The sequence below is a fragment of the Tetranychus urticae genome, chromosome 3 (assembly GCF_039701765.1).
Source record: "Tetranychus urticae isolate SD_2017Ah chromosome 3, NJAU_TeUrti_SD_1.0, whole genome shotgun sequence".
Classification (NCBI taxonomy): Eukaryota; Metazoa; Arthropoda; class Arachnida; order Trombidiformes; family Tetranychidae; genus Tetranychus; species Tetranychus urticae.
In genome coordinates, this window is record NC_142960.1 from 58438 (window position 1) to 84516 (window position 26079).

General features: G+C 35.4%; 3 protein-coding genes across 3 annotated transcripts; 1 reads left to right on the forward strand and 2 right to left on the reverse strand.

The window, feature by feature from the left end:
• Positions 1-3690: 3690 nt before the first annotated feature.
• Positions 3691-4464, reverse strand: LOC149093105 (uncharacterized). Its single transcript, XM_089268718.1, has one exon. It carries the CDS (start codon positions 4462-4464, stop codon positions 3691-3693), a length of 774 nt encoding a protein of 257 aa, XP_089124844.1.
• Positions 4465-14986: 10522 nt separating this feature from the next.
• LOC107370452 (uncharacterized) lies at positions 14987-19492 on the forward strand. The gene has a single exon (XM_089268720.1). It carries the CDS (start codon positions 14987-14989, stop codon positions 19490-19492), a length of 4506 nt encoding a protein of 1501 aa, XP_089124846.1.
• Positions 19493-24605: 5113 nt separating this feature from the next.
• LOC149093106 (uncharacterized) lies at positions 24606-25379 on the reverse strand. The gene has a single exon (XM_089268721.1). It carries the CDS (start codon positions 25377-25379, stop codon positions 24606-24608), a length of 774 nt encoding a protein of 257 aa, XP_089124847.1.
• Between the last annotated feature and the right edge of the window lie 700 nt (positions 25380-26079).

The window sequence follows — 26079 nt, forward strand, 5'->3', positions numbered from 1 at the left end:
CCGTTTTTCCTGACACTAAGTGTCCTAGGCATACAAATTCTGTAGCTCCAGTTCTTAATTTTGAGATTCTTGATTTGAATCCATACTTTCTTAATGCTTGACAGACTTTATTCATATTATCGCATAGTTCATCAATCGTCCTTCCAAAAATAGGTATATCATCGAAGTATCCTAGACAGCAAGTGTATCTTAGGTCTCCTAGAACTGCGTTAATACATTCTTGAAAATAAGCTGGCGAGTCTGCAAGTCCCATTGGTAGTCGTTTAAATCTAAAACAACCCTCTTCTGTGACGAAACTAGTTTTATCTCGTTCACTTTCTGGTAGCTCGATTTGATAATAGCCTTGTGCTAGATCTAGAGTAGTAAAGTATTTATTCCCCCTAAGCATATTGATCGCGTCATCTATGTTAGGCATTGGGTATACTCTTTTTTCAATTAGTTTGTTTAATTCAACATAACTAATTACCATCCTCCATGTACCATTAGGTTTAGGCACTACGAAAGCTGGTGCACCACCTCCTGCTCTTGATTTTTCAACAATATTGTTTGATATTAAATCATTGACAATATTTCTTAATTCCATTCTGACTTTTTCTTGAAGTCGAAATGGCTTTTTCTTTGGAATTGGCTTATCGCCAATATTGATTCTGATATTACAGACTTTTGCTGGAACACAACCTAAATCGTAAGGCGATTTAGAGAACGCGTCTTTATTTTCCAACAATACTTTAAATAATTTCTGCTGATCATACTGTGATAACTCAGGATTTATTGTAGCCTTCAAAGCTTTTTCAACATCATCAATTTGATTAGGAAAATCTTCTCTTTTCACTGGAAGTTCTCGGACTAATGCTATTATATTTGAATCTTCAGGATATGCATCTATTATTCTTTCAGTATCAGTAGTCAGTTCGTTCATTGACTTTAGTTTCTTTGGATCATAATTTTCTCCGAACCATGACTTGAATAAGATTTCAATTTCTGCTTGATTTGGTTTTTCAATCTCGACATCGTAGGTTTCCATCATTCCATCTCGATATCTTCTAACTTTAAAAGGGTTATCTTCTCCTTGGCCAATGATTTGAGCGTTTGTATAACTGATTACATTGACACCGAACAACAATTCATTGTTCAAGTTAGGGATAACGTAGGCAGCCATCATTCTGATTCTGTGTCCAGAATATAATTTCAATGGAACACATTTAGTGCAGGTTATCCTTGAGTCGCTTACTCCTGTAAACTTGACTTCAATCGGATAAGTTTGTAGATTTAATCTTTTTGCAGTTTCTTCACTGATTAATGAAGTGCAGGCTCCTGTATCCAACAGTGTCTTTAGCTCTGTATTTGTTGACCTTTCTCTTATATCAATGATAGGATAGATAACTGATTGACCTTTCGAATTGTTTTCTTCTAATTTTTGAACTGAAGATTTGTTAGTTCTTTGAATTAATTCTTGAACTTGTTTAAGATTAGCATTGTTTGGATCGAGAGGTTTGTCAATATCAAACTTAAGATTTCCTGAATTAGCGTTTAAAAGTCCAATTTGATTTGAAGATGATGCTTGATTTGTTGGCTTATTTGGTGATTGGCTTTGATTTGAGTTATCTTTCTTTTTAAAATAGCAGTCTATTGTATTATGATTAGTCTTTTTACATTGACTACACCACTTCTTTGACCTTGATCTCTCATTGAATTTTGATTCATAAAATTTCTTTCTTTCTGGAGTCTTTTGATAATCCGGTCTTTCAGTTTTCTTAGTCTTTAAATTTACCTGCTTGATGCCTATTCTTCCAATGATTTGATCTTCAGCTTTATCATTGTAGTCTAAATGTTCCATAATTTCAGTACATAGATTCCAAGGGAAAGTGTTCAATAAGGTTAATATGAACATTTCATTAGTTACCGTTGGGTCTATTCTTCGTACTTGTTCTTTAACTAAAGTTATATGTTTGTTAATATCACCAGTGTTGATATCAAAAACTAAGCTCTTGAGTGTTGTGTAGGCGTTAATTCGATCTTTGCTAGTTACGACTCTTTTGAGTAATTTAATTTTGAAGCTTTCGTACTCGATTTCAGGTTCCTCTTTAATAATGTCTTCAGCTACTTTTCTTGATTCATCGTTCAGAGTTCCTCTTAGGAAATCAACCCATTCTCTTTTAGTTGGATCAGCCATTCTCATATCATGTTCAAGGGTATCTATGAACACGTGGAAGGGCAATTGTTTTCCCTCTTTTTTAAATGGCCATCTTATTTGTTGAACTCTTATTCTTGCTGAGGCTTTATTACTTAGAATCCTTGAGTCACCATTCGTGTACGAGTTAATCATTTGAACTTCTGGATCAGGCTTTTTCCCATATAAAGCTACCAATCTATCAGCTTGCATAGCGTTTATATTACTAGCAATCATAGATTGTTTAGTGATATATTTTAAATGTTCAATTTCTCTGATTCCACTTGTAACTAAAGCACCAATTACATCTTCAGAAAATCCATTTTCTCTTAATTTAACAGCTACATCCCAAGGCTTTTTAACTTCATAAATTGTTGATTCGGGTTTTACATTAGGAACTATACCATCATAAATCTGTTGAATCTTGTGGGCATCAATGACTTTAGCTAATAATACTTCAGCAGTAAAGTCGTCAGGATTTTTAAAGCCTAATTGTGTGGCGATTTCAATTAGTTTAATCTTGTCGAAATTAGCGTAGGTATTCATTTCTACTAAAGGGTTCAATATTTTGTTGAGATTAATGAACCAGGTTTCAACTTCTTGTTTCTCTTCACTTGTTGACGCCACTTCTTCAAATATATCCACTTTTATATTAACACAATATAGTTCAGAGAACTATCCCAGTATTCTTGAGATCGGTCAGAAGACTAAGCGGCAGCCGCTGTTGTCTTCTTCACTTTCTCAAGAATTGTAAAGCACAACTAACCAGAGGTTTAAGGAGGCTTTTTATGCGGCAGCCGCGTATTAGCGCTCCTATTCACTAAACCTTGTTCAGAGAACGTTGAGTTAGGAATAGATACGAGGCAGCCTCGGTTTCAAATTCCTTAATATGACCTTAGAAAGGGCACAAAGTTAATTTTGTCACAGAACCAAGTCAGAGACGCGGCATCTCCACCATTTTATGTTGAGGAAGGTGACATAAAAACATTGACCATAAATAAGACTCGCTCAGGGAGGACCGATGTGACTTAGTAATGTAAATTAACTTTATTAAGGTTTTGAAATAAATACTGAGGGTTAATAAATGTGGGGTTAATAATGAAGGGTGACAAATAAATGAGAAAAGAAGTTATTAATAACAAGTGTAAACTTAGACTAATACAAGACTGAATTAAATGTGCTTTTGGTTTATCTTTTATACTCTAATTTATCTCTGACGTCAGATAGCTAGCCATTGACTAAGATAGCCAAGTGATGAGTAAGCTAGCTAAGCTGACCCTTACTAACCATAATTAATACTATATCCCTAACATAGCCCCTTGGTTGACTGAAATTCCGTGTGATTTTGAAGGCGAAATATTCATTGCCATTAGCATGTCGATGAATTTTGAGCAACACGCCACGGAAGTTCACCATCTTCTCCATTTTGCAAATAATGCATTGATGTCCATCGAATACGGTGGTCTCAATATTTTATCTCCAATTAGAAAATCATGTCGATTGTAGCTTGGACTCCATTTTCATGAGGCAACTGCTTTCTTCCTTAAGTCTTCAGGCCAATTCTTAATTATGTACATTACATTTCGCAGTAGTCCAGCCATTTGAGTATTTTGTGGATAAATATAATTTGCATAAGGGCGTTTGGTTAGTACATCATCTTTGATTTCATTAGCTGTATCTTCAAATTGTTCGTGATCAATTAAATATAACAAAACAGTATAAGTTGCATCGATTATTGGTGAGTGAGCTCCATCCTGAATTATCTTTTGAAAGAATAAGAAAGTTGAATAAAGTAGAGCGAATAATTGTTTTTGCTCGATTCTTGGATTATAATATTGATTAACGTCTCTTAGTTTAGGTCGAATCTCTTCCCAATCTTCTTCATTAAAACATAATGACATAAAATCATCTTTTCCACCAGCGACGCAAATGATTTGATATTGATGTAAAATTTCAATAACTTCTTGGCGGACATCATTCAATGATTGAGCGTTTTGTACATGATCCCAAGTTAGACCATGAAATGCAGTTCCAATGTCGACAACAGAATCTCTTGGATAGCGAATTATTTTATTGAGTCTAGGATTACCAGCAGCATCGACAATTCCAATCCATACCGGCATTTGTTTAATTCCGTACATAACAGTTTTGACAGGAATCTTCTCAATGTCAATACCACAGACTCTTTTTCCTTCTTTATTCAGCTTGCCAATTGCTTCATTAATTCGCTTTTGATGAACTCCAGCAGTAATATGTCCACTAACATTTGAAATCGAGTTCACAATTTTCTGCATTTTTCGCTCTCGTTGTACTCTTCGACGTTCATTTTCTTTTTCTCGAGTTTCGCTTCGTTTTAATCGCCATTCAATTGTTCTTTCTTTTACTCCTTCTTGTTGAGCTTTTCAATTATTTCCTTTTTCGATCGTTTTTGTTTTGGCTCGGATGATCGCTTCGCAAGATAACCTCTGTCCAGTTCTGAAAATTTTCTTTTAGGTGTATTTGACTCTTCCTCCACTGCATTAATTGTTTTATTTTGATTATTTTCTTTTGTTGATTGTTGACTTGATTGGGTTTCTGATTGACTTGATTGATTGTCTGATTGACTAGATTTTTCAGTTTCTTTGGCTTCTTTGTTTTCTTTGGTTTCAGGTAAATGTTCTTCTAAGTCCCAATCAATAGCTTCACCTCCAGATAAAATTTGATCAATTACAGAAACTTCTTCAGTATTGATAATTAAAGGTTTGAATACATCTGGTAAGTCATCATCAAGTTCAGTTTCAACTTCAACTTCATTTACAGGTTCAGGTGGAGTACAAGTGACAGCTTCAATGAGAGTTGTCAATGTTTGAGGGTTATCTTTGTTTCGATTTTCAGCAATGACATTTACTAGAGCAGCGAGCTTTTCTTGTTCATCAGCTTGTTTCGATGTTGATGGAACTGGTTCAATTTGAGGAGGCACTTCTTTTTGTTTTTCAGGTTCAGGTTCAGATTCCTTCAGCGGCAGCCGCTTTGAGGTTTCTTCCCCTTTTTGCTTTTCAGCAGGTTTTAATATTGAATCAAAACTAAGATGTTCAAGAAGTTTGCTAGCAAGACTTTTGTTCATCTGTTTTAGTTGTGCATCTCTCTCTTTTATTTTACGCTCTGCTTCTGCTTCTCGAATCGCTTTCTCTTTTTCTTTAATTGGATCTGGAACTGGTTTAGGATTCTTCTTTGCCTCTTCTTCTTTTCTTTTAAGTTCTGCCATTTCCTTATGAAATGATCGCTCCTTTTGTTTTTCCCAATCAATCGGGCTAGTTCGAACTCTTGCATTCGGTGGAGCCAAGTTTTTGTTGTGAGCAAATTCAGACCAATCAATAGGTTCATCATCAATTTCCTTTTGTTTGCTTGGTTCGCCAATAACTGCTTTTTGCCAAATTTCGTATTCTCTATCCTTCTTTTCCTTATACCTAAAACGTTCAGCGGCAGCCGCTTGTTTAAGGTTTGGAATTGATTTAGGGACCAAACTTTGATGTCTTTGTAGTGGCGGAATCGGACTAATTCTGACAGCACCTTGTTTTCCTTTAGGAAATTTAGCTCCATATAAAGTATCATAATCATTGTCGAGTGCAGTTACCAATTGAGCAGTTAATTTAGCCACATAATTTGTATTGATTCGATTAGCCAAGGGATAGTCGATTTCCATCGGAAACTCCAAAGGATAATGTTTCCTTCCAATGTCATGAAAAGTTTTCATGTTAATTTTAGCAGCTTTCATAGAGACTTTACATTCATTTCTCGCCATATGATTGAGTACTTTCATGTAATCTCCTTCGAATTCACAATCGTAATTTCGACATCTGACTTCAATTCCCTTGTATAAATTCCGAATCCTTTGTGCAACATTGGTAATTCTTGGTCTCGTTTCCAAAGCAGGACATTTCATGCAGTAGAATACTTCTCGATAGGGCGATTCATTATTCAGTGGGCGACTTCTTCCAATGTGTTTGAAAATTTCAACCAAAATTTTTGCACAATCTTCGCAGTAAAAACCAGCACAATTCTCACAGGCGTAGGTTCTACAGGCGATGTGTCCACAGAGTTTGCAAAGAACTTCATCCAGATAATCCGTAATAATATTCCTATCGTATTTCACCAGCGTAAATCCAGCAATAAAATTTTTCAGGAAAGCCATCTTTTCAACTTCAGAAGTTTTGAGTCTCGAAAAGATTCGATCAGTAATCCAAACTGTGAGATCATCTCGTTTGCCAGGGAAATATTGACGCTCCATAATTCAGGTTTCAATTGTGATTTGATGAGTGTGAAAGTTGAGTTGTGAATGATGATTTAATTTACAATAATGAGTATTAAATCACTTTAGTTTAATTGTTGCCGGAATACTTTATCACAGTTGAAGTTATTCACAGTTTATCACAGTTGAGTTAGAGAATTCTCTTTCGAATTTCTCTTTCGCTTTTCACTAATTTCTATTCTTTAATTTTGAGAAATCTTTCTCTAAAGTTGTTTCAGAGTTCAGTTTGACTCAGCGGCAGCCGCTTTGGTCAGAACTGATTACTCTTAATGTTGAATAGAAAATATTCAAAGTTCGAAAAGCTTTTGATGGCACTCACTTTCACTTATTGAGTTAGACTCAGCGGCAGCCGCTTGTCTACTCAGAGTTTTGCTCTAATTTTTCACCAATTCGTTTCACTTTTACTGTTTATGTTGATCACGATTAGTTAATTACCAGAGGATGCCTCTTAATGTAATTAACTAACAAACACTTTTTTCAAAAGCAACACTTTAACTTGACTTTTAAATGTCTCAGAAGGTAACACAAGATAGAAAATTAGAATAGAACAATTTTTCTTTTTGACTTAATTTTTCACTAATTTGTTGATTAATTTTTGGTGAAGGCACTTATTAAGTTAATACAGCGGCATCCGCTTAAACAATTAACTTAATTTTAATTAATTTCAATGCGGCAGCCGCAGTTAGAAATTAATTTAAACACAATTATAATTAACAATATAATTACCATGAGGTGACAAGTGTGACTGATTGACTCGCTAATATGGCGGTTAACCTTCTCAAGCCTTTTTCATAATTGCTGCCCTCTATGACCAGTGGGTTTGACTAATTGAGGGGCGTAACCTTCTATTGTCTTAGTTACAGCCATTTCCCCTTTGGACTCCCATGAGATAAGTTCATTTTATTCAGCTTTTTCTTTATCAGATTTTTCTGAATTTGTTGAATTTCTTATTGGTTTTTATTTTGACCTTTTAAGCGGCATCCGCTGTGGCCAAAATATTGACCCTTAAAGTTAACTCTAAGCGGCATCCGCTGTGTTAACTTTAAATCTTAGAAAATTTGACAAAATTTCTTCTCTTTTTGTTCTATTAGTAAGCTTCCATAGATAGCTTTTTCTAATGCTTTTTGTCTTTTCTTTTCTTTTTATTATCAGGTCTTTTTATTTTTGATGGTTTATCTGGTCTTTGATTGAGGTTCCAATTTCGATGTCACTTTGTTTGCCTTGCCATTCGGAAAATTTCGGACCATTTTTGGACAATTTTCAAGTGTTTTGTGTTTTCTTTTTACTGTTTGTTTTAGCCTTCAGTGATACCAATCTCAGCGGCATCCGCTTTTTGGTTCACAATTCTGTGTTCTTTTGTGTTCTATCTTTGAGTTTCTTGTTAGATCCTTCATTTGGTGAGTGTTTTCTTGTTTCGAGTCTTTCTTTTGATTAGTGATCGAATAGTTCTTCAGCGGCATCCGCTTTACCACTTGACTCGTTGATTCTTTTAGCTTTTCTTTAAAATTCTTATTAGTTAAAACCTTTTCTCTTTTAAAATTCTGATTCTTTAAAATCTTTTTGAGTTTAAAATCATGTTTTAAAATGATGATGATGAGTTTAGTTGATTCTTTAGGTGTTAACTGTTAGTGATTGTCCAGCGGCATCCGCTTCATGGCAATCTCTTTGATTCTTTAGGTATTAGATGTTAGTTTTTTACTGATTGTCCAGCGGCATCCGCTTAATGACAATCTTTTTGATTCTTTTAATTTTGTTAGCTGTTAGTTTTTCTTTTTACTGATTGTCCAGCGGCATCCGCTTAATGACAATCTCTTTTCCTTGATCTAGTTTTCATTTTGTGAGGTTCAAATATTCTTCTGACATATTTCCTCTTTTTCTTTGTTGGTGAATTTTTCTTTTCTTTTTCAATTTCTGTACTAGATTCAGGTTGTTCTTGCTCCTTTTCATCTTCTGTTGATGTTGAAGCTTCAGATACTTCATAGATTTCAGTTTCGTCTGATGAAGTTTCTTCCAGGTTTTCTTTAGGTTCTGGTTTAACCTTTTCAGGATATTTCTTTAAAATAGCTTCCAAATTCGATGGTATTGCTATGTAGATTTGCTTTATCCTTTTATAATTTTGCACAGATACTTTCTTTGTATCCAGGTTGTGCATTTCAGCAGTTGAATCATATGCATTCAGAACCACGAATTCACCTTTAAATTTCTGCGTAGTCTTTTTCGGACCATTTGAGACGTACTTCATTGTACAAAAATCGCCTCTTTTTAATTTAGGTTTGATTAACCTTTTATTTCTCATTTCCGCAGTCTTTTCTGAACTTTTCTCTAATTTTTCTTTGATTATCTTCCTTGCTAGGACGATATCTTCTTCTTTGTAGTTGGGGTCAATACCAAGTTCATTGTGTATTGTGCCCCTTGGTTCATAATTGAACATCAGGTGAAATGGGGACTTTCCAAGTTCAGTTTTTATCGCTGTATTATATGAATACGCAATTTTTGCAATATCTTTATCCCATTCACTGTCATCATTCTGAGCATAGATAGCTATTCTTTGAACAATTATGCCATTAACTCGCTCTACTAAACCATTAGTTTGAGGTCTGTAGGGAGCTGAATTTATTAGCTTGATAGCTCTACTTTCTGCAAATTCTTTGACCTCTTTAGAAATTAGATTTCTTCCATTGTCCGATTGAATCATTTTCGGATTTCCATGAACATTAATAATTGAATTCAAAAAGTTTATTATGTCCTTTGAGGTTCCTTTCTTGTAGGCTTTTATCCAAGCATATCTGGTTAATGTATCTACTGCTACAATTACCATTCTTTTACCCATTTTTGATTCTGGAAAAGGACCAGTCAAATCGATTTGTATCCTTTCCATTGGGTTGTTAGCTATCGGCATTGGCTTTGCTTTACCTTCATTTGTGGTTTTACTTTTAAATTGTTGACAAAGCTTGCACGCAGCTACTTTTTGTTGAATTATTTCCTCCATTTTCGGAAAGAAAAATTCTTGTTTTATCTTTGCTAGGGTTGGTTTGTATCCAAAATGCCCTGCTTCCACTGATTCATGATAATTTTCCCAGATTTTGTTTATTAGTTATCGGAGCGTAGTGAAACGAAGTGAAGATTTTAACTCAGATATGCCATTTTGAAAATCCACTTTTTGTTTTTACTGTTAACACGATATCTCATGAACGGAAGCTTGTAACAACTTCATACTTTCTGTAATAAATGTTCATAACGAATCGCCGGCTGTATCAAATTTTCAAGGTCATCGAAGGTCATTTTTCGGGAATTTGACCTTTGACCTACTGAGGTCATTTGCAGATGAAAAATGTTTTTTTGCATATGGAACTTCACTGACACGAAGAATCATCTAGGTAGTAGTTATATTTGTCGATATATACATTTTTAACCGAAAATATGATCAAATCATCAAAACCTTGCGGATCCAAAAATTAAAAAATATAATTGGAGATTTGAAATTCGCGCTTTTCATAAGTCGGAAGTAGATGTAGCCAAAGCGACATCTAGATTTAAACGTATGATCATAGACCATTAACTTTGTGTGAAAATCTATTACGAATTTTAATCACTTATATTTTCTGATCTATTAGGAATTATTTTATTGTGCTTACACCTTCAAATTCAGCGTTAAAAGACGGTTAATAACATAGTAAAAACATCTCCAAAAGGTAAGAGAAAGTTGTTTTTTTAAGGGTACATGGATGTCTCCCATAGGCCCCATGTTAACCAAAAAAAATATTTTAATCACTTATATTTTCTGATCTATTAGGAATTATTTTATTGTGCTTACACCTTCAAATTCAGCGTTAAAAGACGGTTAAAAACATAGTAAAAACATCTCCAAAAGGTAAGAGAAAGTTGTTTTTTAAGGGTACATGGATGTCTCCCATAGGCCCCATGTTAACCAAAAAAAATATTTTAATCACTTATATTTTCTGATCTATTAGGAATTATTTTATTGTGCTTACACCTTCAAATTCAGCGTTAAAAGACGGTTAAGAACATAGTAAAAACATCTCCAAAAGGTAAGAGACAGTCATTTTTTTAAGGGTACATGGATGTCTCCCATAGGCCCCATGTTAACCAAAAAAAATATTTTAATCACTTATATTTTCTGATCTATTAGGAATTATTTTATTGTGCTTACACCTTCAAATTCAGCGTTAAAAGACGGTTAAAAACATAGTAAAAACATCTCCAAAAGGTAAGAGAAAGTTGTTTTTTAAGGGTACATGGATGTCTCCCATAGGCCCCATGTTAACCAAAAAAAATATTTTAATCACTTATATTTTCTGATCTATTAGGAATTATTTTATTGTGCTTACGGTAAGGCTTTAGTATGACACCCCCCTCTGATCATGATGAAATTTTGCATACATACTTATTTTGTCATGAAAATTTTATTGATGAAGTCTCAACTTGCGGAAATCAGTACTTCCGGTTATACCGGAAATGAACGATATCTCAGCTAATACACAATATATTGGCGTGTCGTTAAGTACGATGTATAGAACTCGACTTGATCTTTCGAATGATAGGTCTTATGTGGAGAACGACGCATGCGCAAAGAAAATATTCATAAAATTGGTTAAAAACCGATAAAAAGCCTTCTTAAAGCCTGATAATGATGAATAAGTGAATATAAAATGTTTTGCAAGGTTATAGTATTACTCGCTCGATGGCAGCACTCTTTTGAATCAAGTCTTAACTAAAGTGTGATTTACTTCAGTTTTGTTTTGTTCTTTGAACTGCTAACATCTAATTTTTGAATCTCTCCACACAAACTTTTCATTCTAGTCATGCGTTGGTCCCATAGGGAACTCGAAAAAATAATTAACACTGGTGCTGCTTGTGATTTCGCACGATCGAAAGGGATATTGAGATCCAGCCTTGAATGCCCACAACATAGGTGCGCCATGAAACTTTACCCTGATCGAGGGCCTTATGGAACTTTCCGCTGCCCACATAAGAAGCAGCACACATCTGGTAGACCATCTGAGAGGAGCTGCGCTTGGGGTACTTGGTTTGAGAACCAGAATTGTAAAATCGAAAATATTCTTCGACTAATGTTCGCATATTCTCGTGATCTGAGTTATGTGCAGGCAATAGAGGAGACGAATGCTTCATCAGCAACTGTAGCTGAATACTTCTGGCGATGCCGAGAAGTAATTTCTGAAACTTTTGCCGAGGAAGAAGAAGAACGAGGCAAAATTGGTGGACCTGGCAAGATCGTCCAGATTGATGAAGCCAAATTCGGTCGAAGAAAGTACCACCGCGGGAGACTCATAGAGGGACATTGGGTCCTTGGTATTATTGAAGATGGGTCCGAAGATTTGCGATTGGAGGTTTGCCCTGATAATTTGCGCACCGCTGATATTCTTTCTGATTTAATAGAAAAGCATGTTGAACAAGGTTCAACAATTCATACAGATGGATGGCTAGGCTACTCCAGATTGAGCGCTATGGGTTATGACCATAAGAGAGTCAACCACAAAAAGGAATTTGTGACCGCCGAAGGAGTCCATACAAATCGAATCGAAGCAAGCTGGCGACCTATGCGGGCTTATTTCAGTGAAAGGCGAGTAAGCAGAGACGATTACGCTGACTACGTAGTTGAATATCAATGGAGAAGGTGGTGTAAAAAAAGACCAGATATTGATCCATTCGAAAACCTTCTCGAATGCATTGCTAAAGCTTATCCCGTTGAATAAGCGAATAAGTCAGGTTGGAGCGGCCTAAAAAACAGCCAACTACGAAGAAGGAAAACTTCTAAAACCTCTCATCATTGGTGGAGAGATCTCTGATGATGAGATGGTCAGTAAAATCCAACTCTACCTCCCCGTGGTACTGGCCGGGTAACGCTAACAGAGCTCTGGTATGATAATAACTTGATTTTATCTAATCTCTTTCAGTTTGGTTTCGGTAAATTCTGAACGTAGAGATAGATAGAATTTAAGCTTTATGCCTATTTACCTATTGGCTATCGATATGATACTAGCTTTGATACAAGTTCAGCTTGAAGGGTAACAGGGCGAGGAGCCTATGCGAGGCTGCGAAGCAGCCGAGCGCGCTTGGGAGGCCCTACCCCCACCCCTCTCTGCTTAGGTCACAACGGCGCTACGCGCCGTTGTGACCTAAGCAGAGAGGGGTGGGGGTAGGGCCTCCCAAGCGCTACGGGCATTTTTTAGCCGGTTAACAGTTGCGTTGCATAACAGAAGTTCACATACCATGTGATCCATACGGATTTAGGCAGTTTTTGAATGACAATTGTGAATTTATATGACTTTTAAACGATTTTCATGAATATTTTCTTTGTGCATGCGTCGTTCTCCACATGTGACCTATCATTCGAAAGATCGCGTCGAGTTCTATACATCGTCGTTAACGACACGCCAATATATTGTGTATTAGCTGAGATATCGTCCATTTCCGGTATAACCGGAAGTACTGATTTCCGCAAGTTGAGACTTCATAAATAAAATTCTCATGCAAAAATAAGTATGTATGCAAAATTTCATCATGATCAGAGGGGGGTGTCATACTAAAGTTGAGCCGTGCTTACACCTTCAAATTCAGCGTTAAAAGACGGTTAATAACATAGTAAAAACATCTCCAAAAGGTAAGAGACAGTCATTTTTTTAAGGGTACATGGATGTCTCCCATAGGCCCCATGTTAACCAAAAAAAATATTTTAATCACTTATATTTTCTGATCTATTAGGAATTATTTTATTGTGCTTACACCTTCAAATTCAGCGTTAAAAGACGGTTAATAACATAGTAAAAACATCTCCAAAAGGTAAGAGAAAGTTGTTTTTTTAAGGGTACATGGATGTCTCCCATAGGCCCCATGTTAACCAAAAAAAATATTTTAATCACTTATATTTTCTGATCTATTAGGAATTATTTTATTGTGCTTACACCTTCAAATTCAGCGTTAAAAGACGGTTAAGAACATAGTAAAAACATCTCCAAAAGGTAAGAGACAGTCATTTTTTTAAGGGTACATGGATGTCTCCCATAGGCCCCATGTTAACCAAAAAAAATATTTTAATCACTTATATTTTCTGATCTATTAAGAATTATTTTATTGTGCTTACACCTTCAAATTCAGCGTTAAAAGACGGTTAAAAACATAGTAAAAACATCTCCAAAAGGTAAGAGAAAGTCATTTTTTTAAGGGTACATGGATGTCTCCCATAGGCCCCATGTTAACCAAAAAAAATATTTTAATCACTTATATTTTCTGATCTATTAGGAATTATTTTATTGTGCTTACACCTTCAAATTCAGCGTTAAAAGACGGTTAAGAACATAGTAAAAACATCTCCAAAAGGTAAGAGACAGTCATTTTTTTAAGGGTACATGGATGTCTCCCATAGGCCCCATGTTAACCAAAAAAAATATTTTAATCACTTATATTTTCTGATCTATTAAGAATTATTTTATTGTGCTTACACCTTCAAATTCAGCGTTAAAAGACGGTTAATAACATAGTAAAAACATCTCCAAAAGGTAAGAGAAAGTTGTTTTTTTAAGGGTACATGGATGTCTCCCATAGGCCCCATGTTAACCAAAAAAAATATTTTAATCACTTATATTTTCTGATCTATTAGGAGTTAGCAAAATCAATTTCAATGCAATATTCAGCTGCCTTTATTCAAATTTTTAAAAGCCAAATTAAGTCATTTTATGATGAACATTATTAGACATTAGATAGATTTGTTAGACACAGAATAATGATGCATATTAATCAGGTTCGGTTAAATTAGCAAGATTGTATTAGTTGAAATTAACTAACTAGAGAGATCCAATTTTTGTTTTAATACTAATAATCTGTTTTCAATGTAAAGCTATGGTAATTATTCGAAAAATATATTTGCTACTAATAATTGTTTCCTTTACAGGTAGGATGGCGGTTGTTGAACCAGGGACAAGGCGAGCCTATGTCGTTCCCTGGAGTATGAGTATGAATGAGCATTTCAGGTTACGGCCTGCCAGAATCCGGATTGAGCTAGCTCTCCGACTTGAGTAGAGAAAGGTGTATGGTGTAGGGGAACCTAACGTCAATTTTAGGAAAATTAAGAGATTAGTTAGTTAATTGACGTTAGCTTAAGCTTGTCTGAAATTTGAGAGTTGAAGTGAATTGAACTAGGGAGAGTTATGCAAAATCCCTGGTCTTTCACTGTGTGCTTTGGTTGCAGTTTTTTGTTAATCGATTCATCATATTAATTTTTAACAATGTCATTAATGTTTTTATTTTTTCCTCAACAGATTTTTAAACTCTTCTGACATTGCATTTAACTTGCAACTATAAATTAAATAAGTAAGTATTCTACAAAATTTAATTGTTGATCAATCATTTATTTTTACTCATTTAATACACTCAAAACTATCGTAATTATGAACATATTCCAGCTCCAATGTATAACAGAATTCCAAAATTTCTATTCATTGTTTTTTTCTTTTCGTTATTTTAGGCATCCAACTTTCATTCAATTAACAATGCGTTTGAAACGTCAGAGTGTTAACACACGTTCAAATGTTCAAAAAATCGCAATGAGGAGAATTCGTGCTACTCGGATATCAAACAGTCAAACGGCCGGACCTTCTACTGCAGGCCCATCTGTAATTGGTACTGGTTCATCATCAAGGGATTCTTCTCCTGAGAATTTCGCCATTCCGCGTGTTGATTACGGAGATTATCATCGGCCTCTTTTCTTATTCAATTGTGATTCGTCGGACTCAAGTGTTACAAGTGAGATCCAAGTCAATGAAATGCAGCAAAATGTAGAAATAGAACATTCTTCTTCTGATGAAACAATCATTTATAAACCTCCTTCATCTATAAATTGGAACTATTTAGTGAACTATACATCTAAACGTTTCGTTTATCCGGACATACCATACAATATGACACCAGCTAATCAGTGTTACCCAGCAGCATGGCTAAGAAAAGCTGTGAAGTTTGATCGTATTATTGAAAAAAATGATTGGCATTTTTGTGAGCACTGTAAAAGGAGGTTTCTCAATTTAACAATTACATCTGTTAGTGTTCATGGACTAAATTCGCAAAATTGGTGCAATAAGTGCGTCAAAAATCCTGATCTTTATACGGATGCTAATTTTATGGACCCTCGAGAGCAGCCTGAAGTACTCAAAAATTTAACGATGGTTGAAGAGATGTTGATAGCGAAAGTTCATCCTGTTGTTCGTCTTTATAAAATCAAAGGCCAACAATTTGCATACAGTGGTCATGTTGTCAATTTTGAGCAAGACATAACTAATCTACATACAAAACTACCAGTCAACCCGAAAGACCTACGTGGAATCATAATTGTAAATCGAGATACACCAGATGGGATAGCTTCATTTCAAGTTCGGTCATCAAAAGTAAGAGAAGCTCTTTGTTGGCTAAAGAGAAATCATATGTACTACCATGACATTGAAATAGATGATGAACAGCTGTCCCAGCTTCCGGAAAATGGCAACATAATGCAACTTTTGCCGAATTTAAATCGAGATTCTCGCCAGGATGGGTCGCAATCAGATGAAATGCAGTTGATGCAAGAATCTAATTTTCCTCACATACCACAAATGAATCAAGAAAGTAAAGTTCGAGATGCAACTGAAATTATTGAGTGGCCACATATTCGTCCTGACCCGATAAGCGAGTTCAGAACGGAGGGCTACATCACACAAGCTTTCCCCACCTTATTTCCATATGGTAGAGCAGATTTTAAGCAGAGCAGGAATGTCAAGTCGTTAAGTTTTGTGGAGTACTTCAAGTTTTTAATGCAGTACAAAGACGGTAGATTCGCTAAAGATTCAAGGTTCAGGTTTTTCGCATTCAATTCTATTATGAGATGGCAAGCTATCAATCAAGGAAATCTCTATGTGAAAAAAAATAAATTCGGTAACTTGGATGCTGAAGCTGTTTTGGAAAAAGTGAAAGAGGATTCACACCTTGCAGACTCAATTATGTTTTACGCTGGAAAACTACGTTCATCTAAAAGCTATTGGTTTCAAAGATCTGGCGAACTTCATGATATGGTAGAGCAACTGTCTACTCCACATATCTTTTTTACTCTGTCAGCAGCAGATTATCATTGGCCCGATTTGTACAAAATTTTAGATCCCACGAATAATATTGACACATCAATTGAAGCGAATCGTCGGAGACTTATGCATGATAACCCGCTGATTACGGCTTGGTTTTTCCAAAAGAGAGCTGAAACATTTATTCGTGAGGTTTTGTTACCCTGTTATAACGTAGATGATTATTGGTATAGATATGAGTGGCAATGGCGAGGAAGTCCACACATTCATGGAGTTTTGTGGCTGAAGGATGGTCCTAAGTTAGAGAATCTTGACGATGTTACAGACGAACAACTTTCCTACTTGACGAATTTTTGCGCGAGATTATCAAGAGCATGGAATCCCGATATAACACATGCCCCAAGTGACATACATCCGTCTAGGAAACGATTTACAGAGATTTTGGAAGATCCAGAGGATCTTACAACAATTCTTAACCGCTTACAGAGACACACTCGTCACGGTACACATTGTTTGCGTAAAAAAAGAGGAACCAACGTTGAAGCTTGCCGTTTCGGATTTCCGCATGAGCTATCTGATGTAGATGTTATTGCTAAAGACAAAAACTGGAAATTCGAGCCAAAAAGAAATGACGAAAACATGGCAAAGTACAATCCATTTGTTACTCAGACGTGGCGTGGAAACACTGATTTTACTCCTATACTTTCAAAAGAAGCTGTTTTGTTATATATTGTGAAGTATGCAGCGAAAGCTGAAACTGAATCAAGTGATTATAGAGAATTATTGAAACACATGGCTGAAAGTAGTGATCCAAACTCTCCAGCTGCCACCCTCGTTAGGAAACTTTTGGTTAGCTCTACAGCTGAACGGGATTTTTCTGCACAAGAAATATCACATCTGATGATGGGATGGCCGTTATTTCATTCTTCACGATCTTTTGTTACGTTGGTGATAAAAGATGAAAACTGGAGAAAGCTCGATTGTTCGACGGATTGTGAAGACCCTGCCATCATTGAACGCTATAAGAAGAGAAACAGGGAACTTGAAAATGTAACTCTTTTCGAATTCGCACAGAATTACCGCTATTCACAAAAAAAAATATTGCGACGCCGAGTCCCTGCTATAGTAAGACATTATCCGAAATTTAAGCTTACTGATAATCCTGCAGAAAATGAAAGATACTTCAAAATAAAAGCTGTTCTACATACACCTTGGAGACAAAGTATGGATGAAATAATCAGGCCATTCTTATCAACAAACTTCCCATGGACAAAAGCTTATAATAATATCCGTGATACGATAGGAGAGCCGCGATTTGAATTAGATGTAGAAGACTCTTTCGAAGATGACCCTGAACTAGATGAGTTTCATTTACACCTTGAACCGGGAATGGCGATTTCTAGAGCTGTTCCTCAGAATAATGAAATTCAGAACCTTGGCAGAAGAGAAATAGATGTTGCTCATGAATGGGAAGCTGATTCAGTGTCTGAAGAAGAAAAGAAAGCTCTAACCGATTGGATGACGATACAGAAACAAAGCTTCAATGTTGCAACGAATGCAACTGGTCGTGTAGCATACAACCTTTCTGATGATCAACAGAGAGTCATGGATATAGCCATGCTACAGATAATCCTTCTTACACAATCGAAAGATCCAGAAATAAAAAGAGTTATGGTACAAGGTAAAGCGGGAAGTGGTAAAAGTTATTTAATAAGTGCTCTTACACAAGAATTCAGAGAAAATTTTGGTTCGGACTCTGTTATGCTTTTGGCGCCTACTGGTGCCGCTGCTATTAATATTTCTGGTAAAACAGTGCATTCTGGTCTTATGATATCACCACAGAATTTCAAGCTTCTCACTGACGAAAAATTGCGAACATTTCAGTTGAAGATGTCTATGGTCAAATTGATCATTGTAGATGAAATGTCCATGATAGGACTCCGTATGTTGTGGCAGATTTCAAGAAGACTGCAAGAAGCTGCAGGAAATGCTGATGATCCCTTTGGTGGTTATTTGATTTATTTCTTCGGTGATATACAACAACTGCCGCCGGTGAAAAACAATGCTCTTTATAGTCATTCAAATTCAACCAATGCAAATAAAGGAAGACTTGTTTTGAACAGTTTTCAAAGATTTTTGATGTTAACATCAAATCACAGACAGGCTGGTCAAGAGCAAGCACAGTTTAGAAGAATATTGGATGGAATTGCTAATGGATATCTGACTGACCAACAGTTCGAAATACTTAATTCAAGACGTAGTGGTATACTTTCAAGACAAGAGCTTGCAAAATTTGCAAGTGCAATACGCTTATTACCTAAAAATAAAATGGCTGATGAATACAATGAAAATCTTCTGAGAAGTAGTGGCCATCCAGTTGCACTCATTCCTGCAGTTAATAGTAGCAAACTAGCATCAAAACAAAAAGCAGATAAAGCACAGGCCTTGGAACAAATCTTGAAATTAACCAAAGGTTGTCGTGTCATGTTACGAAGCAATTTATGGACTGAAGTTGGACTTGTTAATGGAGCTCTTGGTACATTGCAAGCGATTGTTTATGAGCATAATAAACGACCTCCAAGTGTTCCTGTTGCCCTTATGATTGAGTTCGATAATTATAAGGGCCCTACATACAATGGTCGTGCTATTCCAATAACAACAATTACAAGACACTGGAAAACAGAAGGAAAACCGCAATGGCGTCGACAGTTTCCAATAAATGTCGCACACGCAATCACTATTCACAAATCTCAAGGATTAACACTTTCTCAAGCGGTTGTTCATATTGGAGATACTGAATCCGACATAGGCTCATCATACGTTGCATTCAGCAGAGTCAAAAATCTTCAAAGTTTAATAATTGATCAAGTTATTTCTAAAGATCGGATAAATAACCTTTCTAATAGCCCTCAACTCGCACAAAGAAAAATATTTTTACGCAGATTTTTGTAACTCTAACTGTAATTCAAGTATATATGCCAATATTGAAATTAATAATGCTATTAAGCCCAGCTTGTTCATTCATTGTATTAATATTTTTCATGTGACCTTATTTTGTTTCAGTAATAAAACGTTTAAAATTGATTAAACTTTTCTTTACTTCTTTTTATTTATATTTTTTAACATCAATTCCTACTAAAATTTTACTTAATTATTCAATGAATTGTAATAACTTTTGTCATTTCTTCTCTCTGCTATTTCAGATTTTCTTTTTTTCTATTTTCTTGAACATAGTCAAGATCAACCAATTTAAATTTTGATTGCTAAATAAAGCAAATCTCGCTAACGCTCCGATTTTGGCGAGCGATCGTCTGACCTAGTTTATCAGGTAGATAATACTTTGGAGGTTTGTCCTTATTAATTTTGAACAATATCCCATCTTTTGTCTGGAATTTCTTTACTTGTTTTTCTTCATTTAGTTCATTCTTTATGAATGTACATCTTGAATCAGCTTCTTGATATTTTCTTAGTTCACTCATTAAATCTTTTTCGATTCTTGGTAAACTTAAGTTGAAGATTAGATTTTCTCGAATCGCCTCTCCATTTATGTTCTCATCCATCATTATGTCCACATATAATTCAGCGGCAGCCGCTTTGATTATATGTTTGGACTCTTCTAGACCTTGGTCATAGATAGCGAAATCATTTTTATTTGGATGTAGAACTTGTTCAAGGTTTAGTTGATTGAGGTATTTGTCATAATGATCATCTCTTAATTCACCTTCAGCTCTATGAGCCCATTCATTTGACCTTGATAGACAGTCTGTAGGATGCTTTTCTCCTTTTAGATATTCCACCTCAAAATCGAAGTCACCAAGTAATGCTTGCCATCTCATTAGTCTTGGTGCCTTGAACATTTTCTTTTTGAACACACATAGTGCATGATGATCAGTCACTATGGTGAACTTTTTGTATCTCAGATAATTCTGAAATTTTAGGCAAGCATACACTACAGCCAAAGCTTCTTTCTCTGTTGTAGTGTAACCTCTTTGATGCTTTTGCAACTTTGTGCCGAAGAAGTAGACAGGTTTCCAATCTTCTTCCTCTTTTTGGGTTAGCACTCCTCCGATAGCGACTGCTGATGCATCCACCATCATTTTTATTTCCTTGTTAGGATCGAAATGCGTTAAAGAACATTCTTTCATTAACGCCTCTTTTAATTTCTTCCAGGCTGCTAATTGTTCTGCATTTAGTGCAAATTGAATTCCTTTATATTTGTTTTTACACAGCTCTGATAGACATGATGAGGTTTGTGCGTAATCCTTTATGAATCGTGAGAAATAATTGAACAATCCCAATTGAGATCTCACTTGAAGCAATGAGGTTGGCGGTTTTAGGTTTTTCACTCTTTCGATCTTCTTTGGATCTGGTTTGACCGTTTTTCCTGACACTAAGTGTCCTAGGCATACAAATTCTGTAGCTCCAGTTCTTAATTTTGAGATTCTTGATTTGAATCCATACTTTCTTAATGCTTGACAGACTTTATTCATATTATCGCATAGTTCATCAATCGTCCTTCCAAAAATAGGTATATCATCGAAGTATCCTAGACAGCAAGTGTATCTTAGGTCTCCTAGAACTGCGTTAATACATTCTTGAAAATAAGCTGGCGAGTCTGCAAGTCCCATTGGTAGTCGTTTAAATCTAAAACAACCCTCTTCTGTGACGAAACTAGTTTTATCTCGTTCACTTTCTGGTAGCTCGATTTGATAATAGCCTTGTGCTAGATCTAGAGTAGTAAAGTATTTATTCCCCCTAAGCATATTGATCGCGTCATCTATGTTAGGCATTGGGTATACTCTTTTTTCAATTAGTTTGTTTAATTCAACATAACTAATTACCATCCTCCATGTACCATTAGGTTTAGGCACTACGAAAGCTGGTGCACCACCTCCTGCTCTTGATTTTTCAACAATATTGTTTGATATTAAATCATTGACAATATTTCTTAATTCCATTCTGACTTTTTCTTGAAGTCGAAATGGCTTTTTCTTTGGAATTGGCTTATCGCCAATATTGATTCTGATATTACAGACTTTTGCTGGAACACAACCTAAATCGTAAGGCGATTTAGAGAACGCGTCTTTATTTTCCAACAATACTTTAAATAATTTCTGCTGATCATACTGTGATAACTCAGGATTTATTGTAGCCTTCAAAGCTTTTTCAACATCATCAATTTGATTAGGAAAATCTTCTCTTTTCACTGGAAGTTCTCGGACTAATGCTATTATATTTGAATCTTCAGGATATGCATCTATTATTCTTTCAGTATCAGTAGTCAGTTCGTTCATTGACTTTAGTTTCTTTGGATCATAATTTTCTCCGAACCATGACTTGAATAAGATTTCAATTTCTGCTTGATTTGGTTTTTCAATCTCGACATCGTAGGTTTCCATCATTCCATCTCGATATCTTCTAACTTTAAAAGGGTTATCTTCTCCTTGGCCAATGATTTGAGCGTTTGTATAACTGATTACATTGACACCGAACAACAATTCATTGTTCAAGTTAGGGATAACGTAGGCAGCCATCATTCTGATTCTGTGTCCAGAATATAATTTCAATGGAACACATTTAGTGCAGGTTATCCTTGAGTCGCTTACTCCTGTAAACTTGACTTCAATCGGATAAGTTTGTAGATTTAATCTTTTTGCAGTTTCTTCACTGATTAATGAAGTGCAGGCTCCTGTATCCAACAGTGTCTTTAGCTCTGTATTTGTTGACCTTTCTCTTATATCAATGATAGGATAGATAACTGATTGACCTTTCGAATTGTTTTCTTCTAATTTTTGAACTGAAGATTTGTTAGTTCTTTGAATTAATTCTTGAACTTGTTTAAGATTAGCATTGTTTGGATCGAGAGGTTTGTCAATATCAAACTTAAGATTTCCTGAATTAGCGTTTAAAAGTCCAATTTGATTTGAAGATGATGCTTGATTTGTTGGCTTATTTGGTGATTGGCTTTGATTTGAGTTATCTTTCTTTTTAAAATAGCAGTCTATTGTATTATGATTAGTCTTTTTACATTGACTACACCACTTCTTTGACCTTGATCTCTCATTGAATTTTGATTCATAAAATTTCTTTCTTTCTGGAGTCTTTTGATAATCCGGTCTTTCAGTTTTCTTAGTCTTTAAATTTACCTGCTTGATGCCTATTCTTCCAATGATTTGATCTTCAGCTTTATCATTGTAGTCTAAATGTTCCATAATTTCAGTACATAGATTCCAAGGGAAAGTGTTCAATAAGGTTAATATGAACATTTCATTAGTTACCGTTGGGTCTATTCTTCGTACTTGTTCTTTAACTAAAGTTATATGTTTGTTAATATCACCAGTGTTGATATCAAAAACTAAGCTCTTGAGTGTTGTGTAGGCGTTAATTCGATCTTTGCTAGTTACGACTCTTTTGAGTAATTTAATTTTGAAGCTTTCGTACTCGATTTCAGGTTCCTCTTTAATAATGTCTTCAGCTACTTTTCTTGATTCATCGTTCAGAGTTCCTCTTAGGAAATCAACCCATTCTCTTTTAGTTGGATCAGCCATTCTCATATCATGTTCAAGGGTATCTATGAACACGTGGAAGGGCAATTGTTTTCCCTCTTTTTTAAATGGCCATCTTATTTGTTGAACTCTTATTCTTGCTGAGGCTTTATTACTTAGAATCCTTGAGTCACCATTCGTGTACGAGTTAATCATTTGAACTTCTGGATCAGGCTTTTTCCCATATAAAGCTACCAATCTATCAGCTTGCATAGCGTTTATATTACTAGCAATCATAGATTGTTTAGTGATATATTTTAAATGTTCAATTTCTCTGATTCCACTTGTAACTAAAGCACCAATTACATCTTCAGAAAATCCATTTTCTCTTAATTTAACAGCTACATCCCAAGGCTTTTTAACTTCATAAATTGTTGATTCGGGTTTTACATTAGGAACTATACCATCATAAATCTGTTGAATCTTGTGGGCATCAATGACTTTAGCTAATAATACTTCAGCAGTAAAGTCGTCAGGATTTTTAAAGCCTAATTGTGTGGCGATTTCAATTAGTTTAATCTTGTCGAAATTAGCGTAGGTATTCATTTCTACTAAAGGGTTCAATATTTTGTTGAGATTAATGAACCAGGTTTCAACTTCTTGTTTCTCTTCACTTGTTGACGCCACTTCTTCAAATATATCCACTTTTATATTAACACAATATAGTTCAGAGAACTATCCCAGTATTCTTGAGATCGGTCAGAAGACTAAGCGGCAGCCGCTGTTGTCTTCTTCACTTTCTCAAGAATTGTAAAGCACAACTAACCAGAGGTTTAAGGAGGCTTTTTATGCGGCAGCCGCGTATTAGCGCTCCTATTCACTAAACCTTGTTCAGAGAACGTTGAGTTAGGAATAGATACGAGGCAGCCTCGGTTTCAAATTCCTTAATATGACCTTAGAAAGGGCACAAAGTTAATTTTGTCACAGAACCAAGTCAGAGACGCGGCATCTCCACCATTTTATGTTGAGGAAGGTGACATAAAAACATTGACCATAAATAAGACTCGCTCAGGGAGGACCGATGTGACTTAGTAATGTAAATTAACTTTATTAAGGTTTTGAAATAAATACTGAGGGTTAATAAATGTGGGGTTAATAATGAAGGGTGACAAATAAATGAGAAAAGAAGTTATTAATAACAAGTGTAAACTTAGACTAATACAAGACTGAATTAAATGTGCTTTTGGTTTATCTTTTATACTCTAATTTATCTCTGACGTCAGATAGCTAGCCATTGACTAAGATAGCCAAGTGATGAGTAAGCTAGCTAAGCTGACCCTTACTAACCATAATTAATACTATATCCCTAACATAGCCCCTTGGTTGACTGAAATTCCGTGTGATTTTGAAGGCGAAATATTCATTGCCATTAGCATGTCGATGAATTTTGAGCAACACGCCACGGAAGTTCACCATCTTCTCCATTTTGCAAATAATGCATTGATGTCCATCGAATACGGTGGTCTCAATATTTTATCTCCAATTAGAAAATCATGTCGATTGTAGCTTGGACTCCATTTTCATGAGGCAACTGCTTTCTTCCTTAAGTCTTCAGGCCAATTCTTAATTATGTACATTACATTTCGCAGTAGTCCAGCCATTTGAGTATTTTGTGGATAAATATAATTTGCATAAGGGCGTTTGGTTAGTACATCATCTTTGATTTCATTAGCTGTATCTTCAAATTGTTCGTGATCAATTAAATATAACAAAACAGTATAAGTTGCATCGATTATTGGTGAGTGAGCTCCATCCTGAATTATCTTTTGAAAGAATAAGAAAGTTGAATAAAGTAGAGCGAATAATTGTTTTTGCTCGATTCTTGGATTATAATATTGATTAACGTCTCTTAGTTTAGGTCGAATCTCTTCCCAATCTTCTTCATTAAAACATAATGACATAAAATCATCTTTTCCACCAGCGACGCAAATGATTTGATATTGATGTAAAATTTCAATAACTTCTTGGCGGACATCATTCAATGATTGAGCGTTTTGTACATGATCCCAAGTTAGACCATGAAATGCAGTTCCAATGTCGACAACAGAATCTCTTGGATAGCGAATTATTTTATTGAGTCTAGGATTACCAGCAGCATCGACAATTCCAATCCATACCGGCATTTGTTTAATTCCGTACATAACAGTTTTGACAGGAATCTTCTCAATGTCAATACCACAGACTCTTTTTCCTTCTTTATTCAGCTTGCCAATTGCTTCATTAATTCGCTTTTGATGAACTCCAGCAGTAATATGTCCACTAACATTTGAAATCGAGTTCACAATTTTCTGCATTTTTCGCTCTCGTTGTACTCTTCGACGTTCATTTTCTTTTTCTCGAGTTTCGCTTCGTTTTAATCGCCATTCAATTGTTCTTTCTTTTACTCCTTCTTGTTGAGCTTTTCAATTATTTCCTTTTTCGATCGTTTTTGTTTTGGCTCGGATGATCGCTTCGCAAGATAACCTCTGTCCAGTTCTGAAAATTTTCTTTTAGGTGTATTTGACTCTTCCTCCACTGCATTAATTGTTTTATTTTGATTATTTTCTTTTGTTGATTGTTGACTTGATTGGGTTTCTGATTGACTTGATTGATTGTCTGATTGACTAGATTTTTCAGTTTCTTTGGCTTCTTTGTTTTCTTTGGTTTCAGGTAAATGTTCTTCTAAGTCCCAATCAATAGCTTCACCTCCAGATAAAATTTGATCAATTACAGAAACTTCTTCAGTATTGATAATTAAAGGTTTGAATACATCTGGTAAGTCATCATCAAGTTCAGTTTCAACTTCAACTTCATTTACAGGTTCAGGTGGAGTACAAGTGACAGCTTCAATGAGAGTTGTCAATGTTTGAGGGTTATCTTTGTTTCGATTTTCAGCAATGACATTTACTAGAGCAGCGAGCTTTTCTTGTTCATCAGCTTGTTTCGATGTTGATGGAACTGGTTCAATTTGAGGAGGCACTTCTTTTTGTTTTTCAGGTTCAGGTTCAGATTCCT